Below are 19,964 nucleotides of genomic sequence, written 5' to 3' on the forward strand. Positions count from 1 at the left end.
TCTAGATCAAGGGAAGTAATAGTGCCACTGTATTCTGCTCTGGTCAGACCTCACCTGGAGTACTGTGTCCAGTTCTGGGCACCACAGTTCAAGAAGGACACTGACAAACTGGAACGTGTCCAGAGGAGGGCAACCAAAATGGTCAAAGGCCTGGAAACGATGCCTTATGAGGAACGGCTAAGGGAGCTGGGCATGTTTAGCCTGGAGAAGAGGAGGTTAAGGGGTGATATGATAGCCATGTTCAAATATATAAAAGGATGTCGCATAGAGGAGGGAGAAAGGTTGTTTTCTGCTGCTCCAGAGAAGCAGACACGGAGCAATGGATCCAAACTACAAGAAAGAAGATTCCACCTAAACATTAGGAAGAACTTCCTGACAGTAAGAGCTGTTCGACAGTGGAATTTGCTGCCAAGGAGTGTGGTGGAGTCTCCTTCTTTGGAGGTCTTTAAGCAGAGGCTTGACAACCATATGTCAGGAGTGCTCTGATGGTGTTTCCTGCTTGGCAGGGGGTTGGACTCGATGGCCCTTGTGGTCTCTTCCAACTCTATGATTCTATGATTCTATGAGTACTGCCAGAAGAAAGCACTGTCCACAAGAACCCACTCAAGAACCAGGGAAGGGAGATTAGCAACTGGCTGGTAGTTACTTAGATTTTCCAAATCTAGGGAGGGTTTCTTGAGGAGTGGTTTTACCACTGCCTCCATCAAACAGGCAGGAACCACCCACTATCGTAAAGGGGCCTGAACTACCTCCCTGGCTCAACCAGCTGTCGCCTCCCTGCTAACTTCTATCAACCAGGAGGAGAAAGGGTCCAGAGTGCAAGTGGTCACTCTGACCAATCCAAGTACCTTGTCCACATCCTCAAGCCTTACTAACTGAAGCTCATCAGATATATCATATCTACTCTCTCCTCTTTTCCAGGCTAAACATACCCATCTCCCTCAACCGTTCCTCATAAGATTTGGTTTCCAGACCCTCGATCATCTGGGTTGCCCTCCTCTGCACATGTTCCAGCTTGTCAATATCCTTCTTAAATTGTGGCACCCAGAATTGGATGCAGTACTCCAGGTGTGGTCTGACCAAAGCAGAAAGAGTGGTACTTTTATTTCCCTTGATCTGGACACTATACTTCTGTTGAGGCAGTATTAGCATTTTTTATTTTTATTTTTGCTGCTGCCGCATCACACTGTTGACTCAAGTTAAACTCATGATCTACGAAGACCCCTAGATCCTTTTCATATGTCTTACTGGCAAGCCAGATGTTCCCCAGCTTATATTTGTGCAGCTGGTTATTCCTGGCAAAGTGCAGAACCTTACATTTGTCCCTATTGAATTCATTTTGTTAGTTTGGGCCCAGTTTTCCATTCAGTTAAGGTCATCTTGAATCCTGATTCTGTCTTCTGTGGCAAAAGAACCTCCTAGTTTTGTGTCATCTGCAAATTTGGTGATCATGTCTTCAATTCCTTCATCCAAGTTGTTTATAAAGACGTTGAACAGGCCCAGCACAGAAACTTGTGGCATTAATGAGTACTCTTTGGGTTCGATCAGTCAACCAGCTACAAATCCACCTAACAGTTACCTTGTTCAACCCACATTTAACCAGTCTCTCTCATCCATCTGAAAGACTCTGGCTGCAGCACATCTTTAGTAGCATAAATGTGCAGCCTAGAAAACAGTATGTGCTGCCTTGAGATAGTACAAAGCTTTCCATTATCTTATTGGCTGGACTCCTAGTGGAGCTGTTCTGTGTGTAGGAAAAGTTCTTGGGTCCTGCCCCAAACACAATGCCTGATTCACAGAGCAAGCAAGTAGCTCTAACTTCAAAGGTCACAGAGGCTCAAGAGCTTGGGTTCCTTTCACATTGATTCCCACAGAATTTCAATAGGACTTGCAACCCGGGGCAGGCAAGTAGTCCAGTCACTGCTTGATTTTACATTACAGAAGTTTCAGGGCTCAGCCAACCACCTGAGTTTGTGGGGAGGTTTAATCAGTACCCTGGAATAAGGAGAGTGGAGAAGGAAACCTGGGATCCTATATCTGTGAGGGTAGAATGCGCAAGGGGAAGCTTGCCACACCACTTCCTTTGTCAAGGAAATGGCTTGGGCTGACTAGTTTACTGCAAATTATGCGTCCAAAGAAGTTGCCAGAGAAACAAATGGGTGGGTCTTCCACACACTCTCACCTGGCTGGTAGGTAACAGGACAATAACCAGAGTTGTATGTGAAAGTAAGCTGAAAGCAGACTGGAAGCTGGAGACAAAGAGAGATGTTTGCTCTTTGCTGGACTGTGAGGCTTTGCTGGAAATCTAATGGACACCATATATGCTGGAGTGTTAATGTTGTGAACCCCTCCATCCTATGTTCATTTTGTATGCATGTGAAAATAAAATCATATATCTTGGACACCGCAGTCTCCACTGACCTTTATTCCAAAGGAAACCAAACACCTGGGTGAGCGCTTTGAGTCTAGAGTCTCTCACCACTTAGAGATTGGAGTGGCACGTGACAATATTCTCCTTTTAGGCTTCATGAGGACAACAGAAAAAGGGTCACAAGGTGGGCAGCATAGGCCTCAGTTGTTACCACTGCTTGCTGCTGTGGTACTACCTGAGGTGGTGCTACCTTGGGTGTACCAGAAGGATCACTCCACTGCTCTCTTCACTGGATGTCTGGCACACCCTCTGCCTTCTTTGTGAGAACCCTCTTCTCCACAGGAGCTGGTGGGTCATTGTTGCTAACCTGGCTTTACTCTCTCTCATTCACAGGATCTGGCCGGAGTCGGTAGGAAAATCGCATGACACAAACACTAACCACCCTCATCCCCATCCCAGATGTTCTCTTGACAAGGTCCATGCCTCTTCCACACACTGTCTCCAATAGCACTTTGGAGCTGAACACCTTATTGCCTGGATCCAGGGCACCAGACCAAAGCCTCTCCAAAGGGCACACTCATCTAGAATGGTTCCCTCACATGCCTATGGATGACAAGATTAACTGTAATTCCAATTAACTGTAATTCCAATTACAGTTACAGCAGGAGTCAAGCAAGCAGAAGATGGAAGCCAAGGGCACTCATGTTTCTCATGAGTCATGACCCACCAGAAAGTGAGGACAATCATCATCATCATTATAAAATACCTACAGAAATATCTGAGATAAGGAGTTTGGCCAAGCCAAGAATTATCCTAGTAACTGCAAAGCTATCCTAGCAAAAATGTCAGTGTTTAAAAGGAAATGTGTATGATTTTTCATAAAGCACAGACTGCTAGGATCCTGTAATAAACACACATCAGGAAGCACCCTAGGAATCACTGAAAGCTGTGGAATGTCTTTTGCCTGATTGTGCGACTGCTATAGGACTATAGATTCTGTTTTTAATATTTTGTTGTAACCCACCCAATGAATGTATGTTTGTGGGCTGTTATATAAATCTAATTAATAATAATAATGACAACTACTAATTGAATTAATGAGACATTATTAATAGGAAGGTTATTCTTAATAGCAACAATAGAACACCATTTTAGAAAAGGACAAATCCTGGGGCCCGGGAGACAACAGCCATTCCAAGTGAATTAAAACGGGTCATGCAGCCTGCGTGCTCCAGCTTCAGGGAGGGCATCGGCTCACCGAATCCCTTCCATAGCTCTTGTCCAAGGTCACTGAATGTGAATTAATTACTCCTTGACATGTTTTCACTATGCTTTGGTGCTAATATTCAGGAAAGCTAAAGTAAGTGCTAAAATAATATTCCCCCATTATACTTTAAATGCATTATACAGTATTCAAGATCACCGTGCTTCCACACAGCAGTAACAGGGGTGGCGAAATAATCTGGATTAAATTATCTAGATTTTAAAAACACAACACAACACGAAGCCACGCATCTGCAAGCGGCTGGCGCGCGCCGTCAAGCGCTCCCTCGAGTCCTGCAGGCGCTCGCTGTTCTGATTGGCGGCCGAGCGCCGAGCTGGGGCGTCCCGCGACGCGCTTCTTCCTCGTTTAGCCGCAGCCCGATACGGGCGCTCGCTCTCCTGATTGGCTGACGGGAGCGACCCAATCCCCTTTTACCAGGTTTCTTCGACGAACGCTTCCCTCCCCCGCCCTTCCCGGCAGCCAATGGAAAGGCTCCCGCGCCATAATGGTCATCGGGCCCGCCCCCTCCCGTAGAGGAAGGGCGGAAGTAGCCTCCGCGGCGGCCGCCAGTAAAGGCGAGAAGCCGGAGGGAGCCGCGCGAGGAAGATGGCGCCGGCGCGACGCCTCTCGGGGTCCTGGGTGCCTCGGCTGCAACTCCTCCTCCTCCTCCTGGCCGGGGCTCTGGCGCTGGGGCGCAGCGAGGCGCTGGGCGCGCTCAACCTGCACGAGCTCAGCGAGCTGAAGTACGGCATTGAAATCGGCGCCGAGCCCGTGATGGCCGGGCAGGTATGGCTGGCTGGGCCGAGCTGAGGCGATGGTGGTGGGCAGGGAAGCGCCGGAGAGTCCAGCAGAAGCGGCAAAAGGAGCCTGGCGGCGCCTCGGGAAAGACCTGCGCTCCTGGTTGTTGTCGTCGTCCTCATCATTACTGTGGCAGAAGGTTCCGCGGGCCCGAGGCCGCCTCCTCAGGCGCCGCCGCCGCCATACGGCTCTCGCCCCTTCATCAACTCGTGCCAGGCTTCTGAGGGGCCGCAAGGCGCTGCGCTGGCTCTGCTCGCAGCAAGAGGCTTCCCAGGGCGACCCCCCCCCCATGAGAGCCGCCCCCGACCAGGTCCTGTTGGATCTCTTGTTTGTTGATGGGTTCATTGTGTGGGGTTTTTTTGCTGCTTTTTATAAGTATTGTACCCTCGCTTTGGGGGTTATTTGCAATGAAGAGCCAGGTAACTAATTGTATGAATAAATAAAACAAATCTGTCTGCAATAAACAACAGGTAGGGGTCCTCTGTCCCATTAAAGTGTAGCAAGATATTATTTTAAATCATTATGTATTCAGTTTATATACCACACTTTATCCAAAGATCCCTGGGTGGTGTACAACATTAATAACATTTTTTATGCAGAATAATAAAACAGTATACACAGCAAAATAATAAAAAACCATAGTAACGTCTCCCCCACATTTAACAGGCCATAGATTTTTTAATGGATGAACACCTGGGTAAAAAGGAATGTTTTTGACTGGTGCCTAAAGACATGTAATTATGGTGGTAGGTGAGCTTCCCTTGGGAGACCAGGATAGAGAAACTGTGGTCTTCCAAGAAATTCTTGGACTACAGCTTCCATCATCCCTGACTATTGGATATGCTCACTGGGAATGATGGGAGTTGGAATCCTTCAGTGTCAGTCGGGCCACAGGTTTCTCCATTCCTATTTAGAGGAACAGTATCTCACCCTTCAAGAAGTGGCCAAGGTATGCCATAAAGGGCAGGAATAATATTCATGTAATAAACATTTAATTACTTCAGAAAAATTGACCATTTCACCAATCATGTAATACAGGACTGGGAAGCCTGTATCCCTTCAGATGTTGTTGAACTCCAACTTAGACAGTTACAGCAGCTCCCAAGAAATCACCTTGGGCTAATTACAATCACGTAACAACTAAATTAAATACTACATACTTGTAGTCGTCTACTATTTTATTTTATTTTATTTATTTTATGTACACTTAACATAATGGTGTTCAAGAGGCTGAGTGCCTATCCTGGCTAACCCATGGATAACTCAAATTGAAAACTTTTTTAAAAATGTAAGGAGTGGCTGGACTTTGTGGCATAGTGTAGCCATGGCTGCTTCTGCTGTCCTGCTGCTCATGGTGGAAGGTGTGGGCAACAGAGGCAGGGGGAAATACCTCTTTGCTGTGTCAAGCCCCAGGCTGGTGCAGTGAACAGACACAGATCAGGCCTATTGCCATCTTATGACAGTAGCAGAATTAGCACAGAATCCAGCCAATTTTGTGCCAGCCCAGTCCAAAGCACCATAATTTGGGGTTTCCTGCTGGCTACCACCAGTGGCAGCTTCTGTCTGCCATTTTGGGGGGGCATATTGAGTGCTCCCTCCCTCTCCATACAACATGGTGGATTGGGGTTTGGATTACTCTGCCTAGTACAGTAGTTGTCATAAATAAAGGGGAGTTGATTTTTAAATGTAGTTCTGACTGTAGTTTAAAGGAGGTGATGCACTTTCCCTATGTGTCTGTAGCCCACCCCTCCCAAAATGCATGTAGGATCTGTAAAAAGCTCGCACACTTGCCTTGCCCTTTAGATAGGACATTCTTGGCTTCATGGTATATTTGATGATGTTTGACTGTGGACACATAATAGCAGTGGGCACTCAAACCCTAATCATCCTGTTCAGGTTCCTTGACTGCTGCTCTGCTTTCTACAGCTGCTTGCACCCTTGCCCTTTTCAGGAACAGTGGCATCAGTGTATGTTTACTACTCTAGCAAGGCTTGCATCATCACACCTGAGTCTTGCATCATCTGTGTTGTAGTTGACCCTGAGGAATTTGAATTTGAAGACTTATTTTAAGTGGCTTGAGTGCTATTGTCCTTGATCTCCTTTGTGGTTTTTACAGAGGACTGACTTAAACCTTGCAGAGCCAAATGGCTCTTCTTTCTTTCTCCCTCTCCCTCTTCTTTCTTCTTTGTTTCCTGTCGTCTTAGGGAAGGGGAGGCAACAGACCCATGGAGGGTCTGGTCTTTTTCAAGGTGGCAGAACTGAGCAGGACCTGAGTTTCTCAAAGTGTGATGCAGATGATTTTCCTGAGATATATTTATAGGCAATATTTATAGGACAGCAGTAGCCTTTGTTTTAAGGGAAACTTGCTGCTTCAGTTAATAGGACAGGTCTTGGTAGAAAATTTGTAGTCTTGAAGTGGCAGTACCCAGCTATGGGCATCTTCTGCCCTCACCTTCCCCTGCTTGGTGCCCTCCAGGGGCTTTGGACTACAGCACCCATCATCCCATACCATTGGCTTTGCATGCTGTGGCTGATGGGAGTTGTAATCCAAAGCATCTGGCAGGTACCAGGTTGGAGAAAGCTGCTCTGCACCAGTATCTTAGTTAGTAATCAGTTATGTGTACATCCTGAAAACTATTTATGCCGCTCAGGTGCACTCTTAATTGCATGTCTACTGTTCTGAAAGCAGTGCTTCCTGCAGCACCAAGATGTCAGCTGCCCAACCGTGTCTCTGACTACTGGAGTTTGAAGCTTGCAACATAAACAAACGACTGTAATTTACTCAGTGTGTTCATTCCACACCCTCTCAGTGAACAACCTCCCCTCTGTGATTCTGCAGTATTTGGATTTTTGATACTGATGTCTCATATAGTTAAAAAAAAATCTGGCTAATATATTCTGTTTTACATAAGAAGTCATTTTTCATTAGCACAAGTGTGGGTGTACCTCCTTTTGCTTTAGTGGTGTTTTGACTCTTATAAGAATGTATCTGTTGTAGAACTGCATCCCTTCTCCAGAAGAAAAAGAGCCTTCCTAATAGAAGTAGCTGCTCCCTGAAGGCATTGACAGCTTAACCATCTGGTTTTCCTGTGTGTTGTTCCCTTGCAAGTGATGGAGCTTGGGATACTGCAAGGGCTGTATCATAAAAGGAAATGCACCGTCTGGCACCAGAGTGACTTGCACCAGAGCCGTTCCAAGCAGTGGGGAGTGCTTAGCATTAAATGGTGCCTTCCAGACTGGCATAGAATTGACTGATTGATTGATTGTATTTATATGCCGCTTTTCATTCCACTGAATGCCAAAGTGGCTTACACACAATAATTAACAACATAATAGAACATAGTAGTACCACAAGTACAGCATAAATCATATAAAATAAATAAATAATCAGTAAAACAATTGCAGTCTATAAAACACTATTAACAAAGCAGCAACTAAAACATAAACTAAAGCATAAGTTGAACATTACAGTTACAGCAAAAGTAATATTACATGGGTAACAAAACAATGCATCTTGTAAATAGCCGCTTGCTATGGCAAATGGCAGTGCAGTCCTATATGCCAACTTTTCCCCAACCAATGACCCCCAGATGTTGTTGGACTCCAACTCCCATCAACCACAGCCAGTAGGGCAGTGGATGCAGCCCTCTGATTCAATGGGTCTTACCCCAGCCTTGTGTTTAAGCACTTGCCTGTGAGCTATAGGTCAAAAGGAATCCTACACTGGAGTGGCAGAAGAGGGACACAGCATTTGGTCCCCCTGTGCCTTGCATCAAAATGTAGTGGGCTACAGGAGGAGGGGCAGAGCTCTGTCTCCTGCCAGCCTCTAACAGGCTTGCACTTTCTTTTTGCAGGCTAGTAACTTTTCTGGGCTTAATTTACAAGGCTGGCTTACACTCAAGTCGGTATTCATCAGACTGCAGCCTAAGGGACCCTTCCAGATGATCAGGCAGGGAAGTCTTATAAATCTGTTTTTGCTTTGTTTTTTACTTCAGGGGCAATGGCATATGTCGGCTGATAAGCTAGTAAAATTATTTGTGGACTAGTAATTTTAGTTGGATTCATTTGCAGGAGTGTCTCCATGTTCTATAGCCTGCACAGCTGCTTTTTAAGTTTCACTTCCATGCAAGTTCATTCTGAACTGGTCCTTGCCTTATCAGTTCCAGATTAATTACCTGACACAGCCTTAGGTCCTAGCAACAGGAACCATTATGCTGTGCACCGGTATTATTTATTTATTTATTTATTTATTTATTTATTTATTAACATTAATATTAATATACTGCCCTATACCTGCATGCCTCAGGGCAATTCACAAAGTAAAATCAGAATATAAAACCACAAAATACATAATCAAAATAAAAACACAATAACCCCCCCACCACCAGATTTTAAAAGGGTATAGGAGGTCAATCAAATCAGCCAAAGGTCTGGTTAAAAAGGAACATTTTTGCCTGGCACATAAAGGTGTATAATGAAGGTACCAGGTCAGCCTCCCTGGGGAAAGCATTCCACATACGAGGAGCCACTGCAGAAAAGGTCCATTCTCATGTTGCCACCCTCCAGACCTCTTGAGGAGACTCATGAAGGAGAGCCTCAGAAGATGATCGCTCTTAGGCTAGGTTCATATGGAAAGAGGCGGGCAATGAAGTATTGTGGTCCTAAGCCGTTCGAAAACCTTAAACTGTGCTCAATCTACTGGTGCTTCCTGATGAAAATAACAATAAGGCTAAGTAAGCTACCCCAAAGACATACTGTGTGCCATGACAAATCTTCCTTTGCAATGTGCTTGGGGAAGTTTTGGTTTCTTGTTGTTGTTGTTTAGTTGTGTCCGACTCTCCGTGACCCCATGGACCAGAGCACACCAGGCACTCCTGTCCTCCACTGCCTCCCGCAGTTTGGTCAGACTCATGCTGGTAGCTGCAAGAACACTGTCTAACCATCTTGTCCTCTGTCGTCCCCTTCTCCTTATGCCCTCAATCTTTCCCAACATCAGGGTCTTTTCCAGGGAGTCTTCTCTTCTCAGGTGGCCAAAGTATTACTTGACGTATCTGTGGTGGTAGGCCTGGCTGGCATCTCCTTACAACAATGCATTCTAGTGTGCTCTAAAATTGTGCAGGGATTCTGCAGCTATTGAGTGGTGTCTTAAAATGAAATTCCAACATCACATTTTAACATCCATATAAATAATAATAATCATAATAATAATTTATTTATACCCCACCCATCTGGCTGGGTTTCCCCAGCCACTCTGGGGGGCTTCCAACAGAATATTAAAATACAATAATCTATTAAACATTAAAAGCTTCCCTAAACAGGGCTACCTTCAGATGTCTTCTAAAAATCTGGTGGTAGTTTTTCTCTTTGACATCTGGTGGGAGGGCGTTCCACAGGGTGGGTGCCACTACCGAGAAGGCCCTCTGCTTGGTTCCCTGTAACTTGGCTTCTTGCAGGGAGAGAACTGCCAGAAGGCCCTCGGCACTGGACCTTAGTGTCCAGGCAGAACGTTGGGGGTGAAGAGGCTCCTTCAGGTATACTGGACCAAGGCCGTTTAGGGCTCTAAAGGTCAGCACCAACACTTTGAATTGTGCTCGTAAACGTACTGGGAGCCAGTGTAGACTGGTGTTATGTGGTCTCGGCGGCCACTCCCAGTCACCAGTCTAGCTGCCGCATTCTGGATTAGTTGTAGTTTCCGGGTCACCTTCAAAGGTAGCCCCACATAGAGCGCATTGCAGAAGTCCAAGTGAAAGATAACTAGAGCATGCACCACTCTGGCGAGACAGTCCGCGGGCAGGTAGGGTCTCAGCCTGCGTACCAGATGGAGCTGATAAACAGCTGCCCTGGACACAGAATTGACTTGCGCCTCCATGGACAGCTGTGAGTCCAGAATGACTCCCAGGCTGCGCACCTGGTCCTTCAGGGGCACAGTTACCCGATTCAGGACCAGGGAGTCCTCCACACCCACCCGCCTCCTGTCCCCCAAAAACAGTACTTCTGTCTTGTCAGGATTCAACCTCAATTTGTTAGCCGCCATCCATCCTCCAACCACCTCCAGACACTCACACAGGACCTTCACCGCCTTCACTGGTTCCGATTTGAAAGGGAGGTAGAGCTGGGTATCATCCGCATACTGATGAACACCCAGCGCAAAGCCCCTGATGATCTCTCCCAGCAGCTGCATGTAGATGTTGAAAAGCATGGGGGAGAGGACAGAACCCTGAGGTGCCCCACAAGTGAGAGCCCAGGGGTCTGAACACTCATCCCCCACACCACTTTCTGAACATGGCCCAGGAGGAAAGAGTGGAACCACTGTATAACAGTGCCCTCAGCTCCCAGCCCCTCTAGACGGTCCAGAAGGATGTTATGGTCAATGGTGTCAAAAGCCACTGAGAGATCCAGCAGAACTAGGAAACAGCTCTCATCTTTGTCCCTAGCCCGCTGGAGATCATCGACCAGTGCAACCAAGGCAGTTTCAGTCCCATGATGAGGCCTGAATCTCGACTGGAAGGGATCCAAATGGTCCGCTTTTTCCAGGCATGTCTGGAGTTGTTCAGCAACCACTCGCTCAGTCACCTTGCCCAATAATGGAATATTTTATTCTGGGCGATAGTTGGACATATTGGCCGCATCTGAAGATGGTTTTCTAAGAAGCGGTTTGATAACCGCCTCTTTCAGCGGGTCTGGGAAGGCTCCCTCACAGAGAGAAACATTCACCACCCCGCGAAGCCCATTGCCCAGCCATTCCCGGCTAGCTTTTATAAGCCAGGATGGGCAAGAATCAAGGAGACAGGTGGTTGGTTTCACTCGTCCAAGCAGCCTGTCCACATCCTCAGTGGTAACAGATTAGAATTGAACCCATGCAACTTGACTAGTCAGGCCTCTAGCACTCTGTCATTTTGAAATATGTCATTTTGAAATCCATCATAGAGTGAGCTTGATTTCAGTGGCACATTGAGAGGCTACTTTTCCAGCTTTTTTGTAGATGTAGATTGCTGCCACAGCACAAGAACTGTCCGACAAAGCAATCCTATACATTTCTGCTCAGAAATATGCCCAACTGAGTTCAGTTGGACTTGCCCCCGGATACGTAGGATAGGACTGCAACCTAAAGATAAAGGTACCCCTGAGCGTTAGGTCCAGTCGCGGACGACTCTGTGTGCTCATCTCCCTCTATAGGCCGAGGGAGCCGGCATTTGTCCGCGGACAGCTTCTGGGTCCTGTGGCCAGCTTCTGAGCAGCGCACAGAAATGTTGTTTACCTTCGCACTGGAGCGGTACCTATTTATCTACTTTCACTTTGATGTGCTTTTGAACTGCTAGGTGGGCAGGAGCTGGGACTGATCAACAGAAGCTCACCATGTTGTGGGGATTCGAACCACCGACCTTCTGATCGGCAAGCCCTAGGCTCAGTGGTTTAGACCACAGCGTCACCTGCAGCCTAAGAGAGCTCTAAATCACAACAAATATGTGGGCGGTTTGAGGTGCTGGTTTATATTGGGGAGTAAAAGAGCAATATTGAATGGACCATGTTGATACATCACAGTAATCAATAGTTACTGTGAACATGGAGTTAGCTCCCACTTTGTTCCTTTAGTATCTGGTGCAACAAATCATGATCCTTGATTTAGGCCACATTCACCATACATTTAAAGTGCTATGCTGCCACTTTAAACATTCACAGCTTCCCCCAAAGAATTGCAGTTGCTGTAGTTTGTTAAGGGTGTTGAGAGTTGTTAGGAGACCCCCATTCCCCTCATAAGACCTACAATTCCCAGAGTTCCCTGTGAAGAGCGGTTGATTGTTAAACCACTCTGAAAACTGTGGCTCTGCAAAGGAAGAACGAGTGTGGTACTCACCACTGTGAGCATCATTTAATTCATCCCAAAACTGAGCTCAGCTTTTGGAAAATACATTTTGGTCTGGATCCGTCAGAAATGCCCAGAAACACAAATGTAGTAACAGTGCTCTTCCAGTTAGGAACAAGTTACCCCTGCTATACTGCACTGCTGTTCTTTGTGGCTGATGCTTTTCTGCCCCTATGTGACTGCAAAAACAGAGCCTGACTCTCCATCAGTTTTCAAAAGGGAGTGATTTGTATGAGTGAGAGGGTTTTGACTTTCTGCCAAGTTGTTTGTCAGGCAAAAAAAGAGGAGCCCCTTTCTGTCAACAGTCTAAATCTGGCTTGTACTTTGTACATCTGCGAATGTTCTGGAGGGCTTGGTTGCAGTTGGCTGGCCAGTTGGAGCTGAGCTCACGGTGACCTTGCCTTGGTGCCGCCCTTTGTAGTGTAATCATTGCTGATTGTATGTTTGACTGTTGAGGGACACACTGGTTAATAATTGTTTGCTAATATGAATACAGTGGTATCTCAGGTTACAGATGCTTCAGGTTACAGACTTCACTAACCCAGAAATAGTACCTTGGGTTAAGAACTTTGCTTCAGGATGAAAACAGAAATCGTGCTTTGGTGGCACAGCGGCAGCAGGAGGCCCCATTAGCTAAAGTGGTGCTTCAGGTTAAGAACAGTTTCAGGTTAAGAACGGACCTCCGGAACAAATTAAGTTCTTAACGCGAGGTACCACTGTACATGCTGTTATTGCTATGTAAATGTGTATTACTCAGATCATATTTACATTTGAGAGGAACATAAAGGTCTTCCATACACACAAGGTCTTCAATACAAGGTGTCTGGAACGTCTTCCATACACAGAAACTACTGGTCCTTGTCTGAACAACTGTGCTGTTGTCACATCGGGGTGGGCATGATTAGAAGGTAATTGTGGGTGGTGTTAGAGCATCTGCTGGGCCCAATGAAGCCTGTGGGCAAGAGTTTTCCTCACCCCCCTGGCTAGAGCGGCTGTGTTGTATTAATTATTGAGTGTTGGACTAGGTCCCAGGAGGCCAGGGTTCAAATCCGCACTCAGCCATGAAGCTCACTGGGTTACTTTGGGCAAGTCAGTGCCTCTTAGCTTTAACCTACCTCACAGGGTTGTTGGAAGGATAAAAAGGAAGGAGGAAAGGTGGGATATAGTTGTAGTAGAGGCTTCAGTAGTAATATAAAGATCAGCAGGAAACTTTAGGCAATGCCTAGCATAATTGCTGAAGCTGGGAAGGGGCCAAGCAGTTGATAGCAGGTTCATTGCCCTATATACTCCCTTGATCCTCCCTGTAACTTAGATGTAAGGTAAAGGTAAAGGGACCCCTGACCATTAGGTCCAGTCGTGGCCGACTCTGGGGTTGCGGCGCTCATCTCGCTTTATTGGCCGAGGAAGCCAGCGTACAGCTTCTGGGTCATGTGGCCAGCATGACTAAGCCGCTTCTGGTGAACCAGAGCAGCGCACGGAAACGCCGTTTACCTTCCCGCCGGAGTGGTACCTATTTATCTACTTGCACTTTGACGTGCTTTCAAACTGCTAGATTGGCAGGAGCAGGGACTGAGCAACAGGATCTCACCCCGTCACGAGGATTTGAACCGCCAACCTTCTGATCGGCAAGTCCTAGGCTCTGTGGTTTAACCCACAGTGCCACCCGCATCCCTTAACTTACATGTACATGGATGCAAATTGCTTGACTTGCATATAATATAGTGGGCAGAATTTGGGTTACCTTGGGGGGGGGGTGCGTGTATTATGTATATATAAATGTGGAGTATATACAGCACTCTGCCTAGAGTGACTGGACTGGTGGTGAAACGGGTTACAGGCTCAATTCTGCGCAGGTTTATTTGAAAGCAAGACAGCTGCATTTGTAAATATACCCAAGCAAGATATCTTGGTATCAGGAATAAGGGAAGACCAAATGGAACTTTTCCCCTGTGGTGATATTATCAATATAATAATCAGTAGTCTGCAAGGTTGGGTTTAGTAGCCAGCCAAAATGTGTGCTTCCTACTGGCTCTGACTCTCCCCTAAGAGGGAAGATGTTGCATCACAGCAAAGTCTGACTTTTGCCTTTTTCCCTAAAAATAAATTGCTAAATAAAAAACTCTTTCATGCTTAAGCCATTGTCCCGTGTGGTGTTTCCAGTGGCTGGAAGCCTTGTTGACTAAGATAGCAGGCTGACATGGTGGATCCAAAGAACCACTTTAAAGTGTCTGGAGACTGGTTCTCCATAAGGCAAACCTTAGTCCTGTTCTTGCTGTTTGTATCTCCTGGGCTCCTGCTTCCCTTGTCCTTTTGGAGAAGTCAGGCTGCTGCCTGCCGCTAATTTATCTCTTCTTACACAGCTCCTTTGCTTATATCTTCCCAGAGCAAGTCATCTGATGTGGTGAGTATCTCATCCAAATACAAGCAGATGTATGAGTGCCGGCTACCTGCTGCCGCAGTGAAGATCCACCAGGAAAAAGAGGAACACCCACGGAGTTACAGTGGACTTGGAATCTCAGAACTGCTGAAGCCCATGGAAGTGGCTCCTTGCCTTACCAAGGTAACTTTGGGCTAAGAGTTGGGATTAAATGTTGGGAGACCAGATGCAAGAAGAGAAGCAGGGAAGCCACCCCTGGGCTCTCTGTTAACGAACTGCAAGTGAAGTCTGTTCCCCCTGTCCCTGGGGAAATTTGCAAGGATGATTACCCTCAATCATCCTTGTTTTTCCTTTGTCAACAATCTCTTGCTGTCATGGGGACTGCCTCCTTTAAGGAACCGAAGCCGGTACTCAGCTAAAATGCTAACTTGAATCTTGCAGCCTTATTAAAACTCCATTGAGATTCTTCTTCTCTTTCTCCCCCTCCCCCCTCTCCACTCCTGAGTCCTTGAGCGTTGCCCACTTTTATAACCAAAACTTCAGTGAAACTCAACACTTCCATGTCCACTCCACTCATTTGTATGATTAGTCATTGCCTAATTTGGGTGTAATAGTTCAAGAGAATTACAATGCAATGGGGCTCTTACAACAAGATTTTTTGCTTCAGCCAAATCACCTAGGCTTTAACTTCTCCCTTTTCTCTCAGACCAAGGACTGGTGGACGTACGAGTTCTGCTACGGGAAGCACATCCAGCAATACCACATGGAAGGTACTCTCTTCTCTTTTGTTGGTTTCTCCCATCAAAGTAGGTATGGGGAGCCTCTGACCCTCCAGACCCTCCTATCCAGCCTTCTGCAAGCCCCACACCCCCCAGACCATGTTTGCTCGCTTTACCCAACCGGGCTGGGTTTTTTTCATCTCCACTGTAATGGAAGGTTTAAACCTCCCCACCCCGGATGCCACAACAGTGAAGAGTATATGATTCAGTCAGAACAGAAGTGGGCTGGTGGTGGCAAAGACAGGTCTGGGAGTCATGCTTGCCTGCTTCTCAACCACAATATGCATTGGCACAATTTGCTTTGGTGGAGCAGGAGGGTTGCTGCAATAACCCACTGTTCCAGAGGGCCCAGTCTCAGAAATGGCTTCTGGGAGGTGAAATGGAGTTGTGGTAGAAAAGAAAGCCAAGGAAGTCTTATTATTCAAAAGAGTTCCACTCAACTTTCTCTGGATACAATGCTCATTTTCCCCCTTTTAATATTAGTCAACCTGACAGGTCTTTGGCATGAAAGGTGGAGTAGAAATAAATAATCAGTGAACAGTTAAGCCAGGGATGGGGAGCCTTTGGCTCTTCAGGTGCCTCTGGACCACAACTCCCATGACTGCTGACCAGGGCTGGTGGGAGTTGGACTCCAGCAGTATCTGAGAGCCTCTGGTGCTCCATCACTTGCCACTTGCCTGCTGCAAAGTGCCTCCCACTTTGCTGATCTGCAGTGGAAAAGGAGCAACCACAGTCCCCAGAATTGTGTCGTGAGTGTAGTGCCACCCTTTTAATAAACCTTAACCTTAGGTCTGTATACATGGTTAATTCTTACAGTAGTCTTATAACGAGAGGTCCATAGTCTCCCCATATTGTAGAGTTTGGCCAGGGTGGGGGTCTTCCAACACTGTCAAAGGCTGATGACTGAAGCAGTTCATGTCAGCAAACCAGGAATGGCTGTCCAGCTACTTTGAACTGATAGGTGCATGGCTGTGTTCTCAAAAGGAAGTGGGGGTTCTCCAGTCTGGTGTGCTCTCCCTTTTTGCATCAATATGCAGATTTGAAACTTTACTTCGTACTAATCCCTTCCGTTTCTTAGCTGGGATAGCCCCTAATCTATAATCACAGATTTTATGCAAACGAAACATATGTGTCAGGAAACTAGTGGCGTGATTAGCACAGACCAGAATATTTAACATTTTGTTTTTAGTGAAAGGGTGTCTTTTGTGTGTGGTTGTCAGTGTAGCCAGATTCACAGCTTGAATTTACACTGTGGCGGCACAACTGAAGCAGGTCTTTTCTCAGCCTCTGGTTCATGCTAAGATGTTGTTATCATCATCATCATCATCATCATCATCATTACTACTCTCTGCTGAGGTCCAAGCTTCCAGTTAACAAAGTGACACTTTTCATCTTTCCCTGTGTCTTCCCCCACCCCCAGAGTCTGAAATCAAAGGTGACATTCTGTACCTGGGGTACTACCAGTCCGCATTCGACTGGGACAACGAAACTGCCAAGGTGGGTGTTCCCTAGGCCCTTGATCACTTCATGCAATGGAGAAAAAGTTGAGTGAGCATCCCTAAGGCTTAGGTAGCTCTCCAACCTCCTAACTGCTGAACATAAATCAAATCTGATGTTTCACTTGCTTTCCTTAATAGACCTTTCCTCCCCCTTCCCCCAGCCTGAAGCTCTTAGATTTGGTGTACCTTGAGATAAAACACTCTTGACATCAGTAGAGGGGAATGGCAATGAAAACTCCCAATTTGTAAGTCACTTTGGGTCACTTCAGGCACAAGCAAAAGCATATCTCTTTAACCAGGCCTTTGGTTGTTAACTTTTTGTTTTTGCCTTTTAGAAGAGGTGGGGAAGTTTTTAAAGTATCTTTTTTCCCTTGGTTTTAATGCATGTATGTGCAGTGGGTTTATTTTGCTTGTAAGTTGCTTTGTGCTGGCTGGGGCTGATAGTGTGCTGGAGTCCAGGAATCTCCGGAAGGGCTCCAGTTTAGGGAAGGCTTCTCCAATGGAAAATAGGGATAGATGCCACTGCTGCCGCTACCACCTTGAAACTATTCAGGGATGATTGTGGCAACCATGCTGCCAGTGAGGGAGGCGGGGAGGCGGGGGGAAGAAAAGGAACGGATGCGGGGAAAGTAGAGAAGAGGTCTGGAGGTCCCTCCTTGCTATGCACAAGGAGTTTAAAAAAGCAGAGTAAGGCAGTTTTTGGAGTCATATTCCAAAGCAAATTAAGCCCCTGGTTCAGGAGCCTTCCTGTCCCATAAGGGATGATGAGAGTTGCAGTACAACAATATTTGGAGAGCACCAGCTTGGGGGAGGGTATGCTAAGGACAGTCTGCAGCTGTCCCTGAATCTAGGCCCAGCTCAAAGCAGATTACCTTCAGCTTCTGCTCAATAGGGGCTTGCAGCAATGAAACATCCCCCCCAAAAGGCCTTGAGTGTTTTCTGGTTCTCTCTCCCCGCATCACAGGCTTCCAAGCAGCACAAGCTGAAGCGTTACCACAGCCAGACCTATGTCAACGGATCCAAGTGCAACTTGAACGGGAAGCCCCGGGAGGCTGAAGTCAGGGTAAGGAAAGGAACTTGGTTGTACTGTGCGGAAGTTTCCTGAGTCAGCAGCTGAGAGGAAAGGAAGTATGGCTCTCTTGTCCTTTAGAACCCTTCATGCACAAGTGAAAGTCTCCATTCAGGTAGCCAGAGCTGTGTGATGGGCAGGAACAGACGTTTTCCATGTATCCCACCAGATGCTGCTAGACTACAGCTGCCATAATTCCTGGCCATTGACAATGCTGGCTGGGGCTGATGAGAGTTGGAGGGCCACAGGGTCCCTGGTCTATATTTGACTTGAGAGATGCTGAGCCGAGAGTTGGAAGTTGGACCTAGGAATGCTTGGAATATGGGTTCTCCTGTGTTTCATGCAGAGGAGAGAGCTATAAAGAGCTTCCTGCTTGTGCGGTCATGCATGTTAGTTTGTTCCCCATTTTTCCTCTTGCAAATGCCTGATCATTGGCTGCCAAGCCACCAATTCAGGGCCAGGGTTTTTCTGACATGTATAGAAAACTCACCTGCTTGCTCAGGCTTTCCCTGACAATTAGCACTGGATCCTTCTGCCCGACACCATAGGTGATAATCCACAATGTACTTTTTTATTGGAATAATTTTATTGCATGTTTTCTTTCTATCTTGGTAAACTGCTTTGAGATTTATTTGTAATCATAAGAGGTATCAAATATATATATAATCAATAAATAAAGATTAGGCTTTTATGTAGCCACCAAGGAAGTGTTAGGAAGTGCACATTGTGAAATAGAAGGAAAGGGAGGGACATTGTCTCATAAATTTACCCTGCTGCTGTTTGAACTTGGGCTGACCCTTCAACCCAGGGATGTGGGACCTGTGCTGCTACAGATCTTGCTAGATGCAACTCCCATCACTCCTGACCATTGGCTATGCTAACTGCAGCTGATGGGAGTCCAACCACATCTGGAGGGACTCAGAGTCCCCATGCTCTCTTTAACCAATGTGACCTTCCCCCTTTGTCCTGGAAGAGAGACCTGGATTCCATGTATGCGCCTTTCAAAACGAGATTAGCCTCTCTTCTGTCCCCACTCCCGGCAACTCATGGAAAGCTATCTTGGGGGTAAGGGCCCTAGCTCAGTGGGTGGAGCATGTGCAGTGGGTGCAGGACTCCCAGGCAAAATCTTGGTCATATCCATCTTTAAAGGCTCTCCAGGAGCAGGGCAAGGAAAGTTTGGTGCCTGAGGTCTTGCAGAGCTGCTGGTTGCCAGAGGAATAGAACACAAAGTGCTAGGCTAGATGGACCCTATGATCTGAGTCAGTATAAAACAGCTTTCTATATTTTTCTATATCTAAATCGCAGTTTCTGTGTGAGGAAGGTTCAGGTGACTACATTGCCCGCGTGGACGAGCCCCAGTCCTGCTCCTACGTGCTGACCATCCACACCACCCGCATCTGCCACCACCCATTTCTGCGGCCACCGTCCACTGCAACCCCTCAGACCATCCGCTGTCACCCGGCCCTGAGCCCTGCAGAATATGTGGAATATGTCAAGGCCCAAGTGTGTAAGTAGTACAACTGGTCAGGGAGGAGGTGGAGGCCCCTTCAGTGCCCTCTTGGCCAGGGCTATTCGCTTTGATCTGGTGGCATTTTTAGAACTTAGCCCTTGCAAGGCAGGATACAGCAGTGTGACAGAAGTATCTTAAGTGCATTTGAAGCGTAAGCCCCTCCTTTCAGGGAGATTGAATGGTGTGTAAAGTACGGCCTCAAAGCAGAAACAGAATAAAGAGTTGGTGGTAAGGGATGCCCTTTCCTCATTTGCCTTCTCTGTTGCTGAGAGAATAGGCATGGGGGAACAGTGTGGTGTAGTGAAGACTGTGCTGGCATGGATTCAAATTCCACTTAGCCTGAAAAGTGCTAGATGACTTTATCTCATTTTGTATTTTGAACACTGCACCTCCCAACACAAAACAAAGTATGCAGGTATTTTCACCTGTGTAA

The 19,964-nt window shown here is 46.7% G+C and overlaps 1 protein-coding gene across 3 annotated transcripts in view; it reads left to right on the forward strand.

The window, feature by feature from the left end:
* Positions 1–4,204: 4,204 nt before the first annotated feature.
* Positions 4,205–19,964, forward strand: part of OS9 (OS9 endoplasmic reticulum lectin) — a 31,188-nt gene continuing 15,428 nt past the window's right edge. For 2 of the 3 annotated variants that reach the window (XM_080987441.1, XM_080987442.1), the window contains exons 1-6: positions 4,206–4,421; positions 14,681–14,857; positions 15,381–15,444; positions 16,874–16,950; positions 17,917–18,015; positions 19,327–19,528. In XM_080987441.1, coding sequence (XP_080843567.1) covers positions 4,242–4,421; positions 14,681–14,857; positions 15,381–15,444; positions 16,874–16,950; positions 17,917–18,015; positions 19,327–19,528 — 799 coding nt within the window. In that variant the 5' untranslated portion in view covers positions 4,206–4,241. Of the gene's footprint in view, positions 4,422–14,680; positions 14,858–15,380; positions 15,445–16,873; positions 16,951–17,916; positions 18,016–19,326; positions 19,529–19,964 lie in introns of all 3 variants that reach the window. The other variant, XM_080987443.1, reaches the window with a different exon arrangement.

The sequence above is a fragment of the Podarcis pityusensis genome (genome assembly GCF_964106645.2).
Source record: "Podarcis pityusensis genome assembly, chromosome: 2".
NCBI classification, from domain to species: domain Eukaryota; kingdom Metazoa; phylum Chordata; class Lepidosauria; order Squamata; family Lacertidae; genus Podarcis; species Podarcis pityusensis.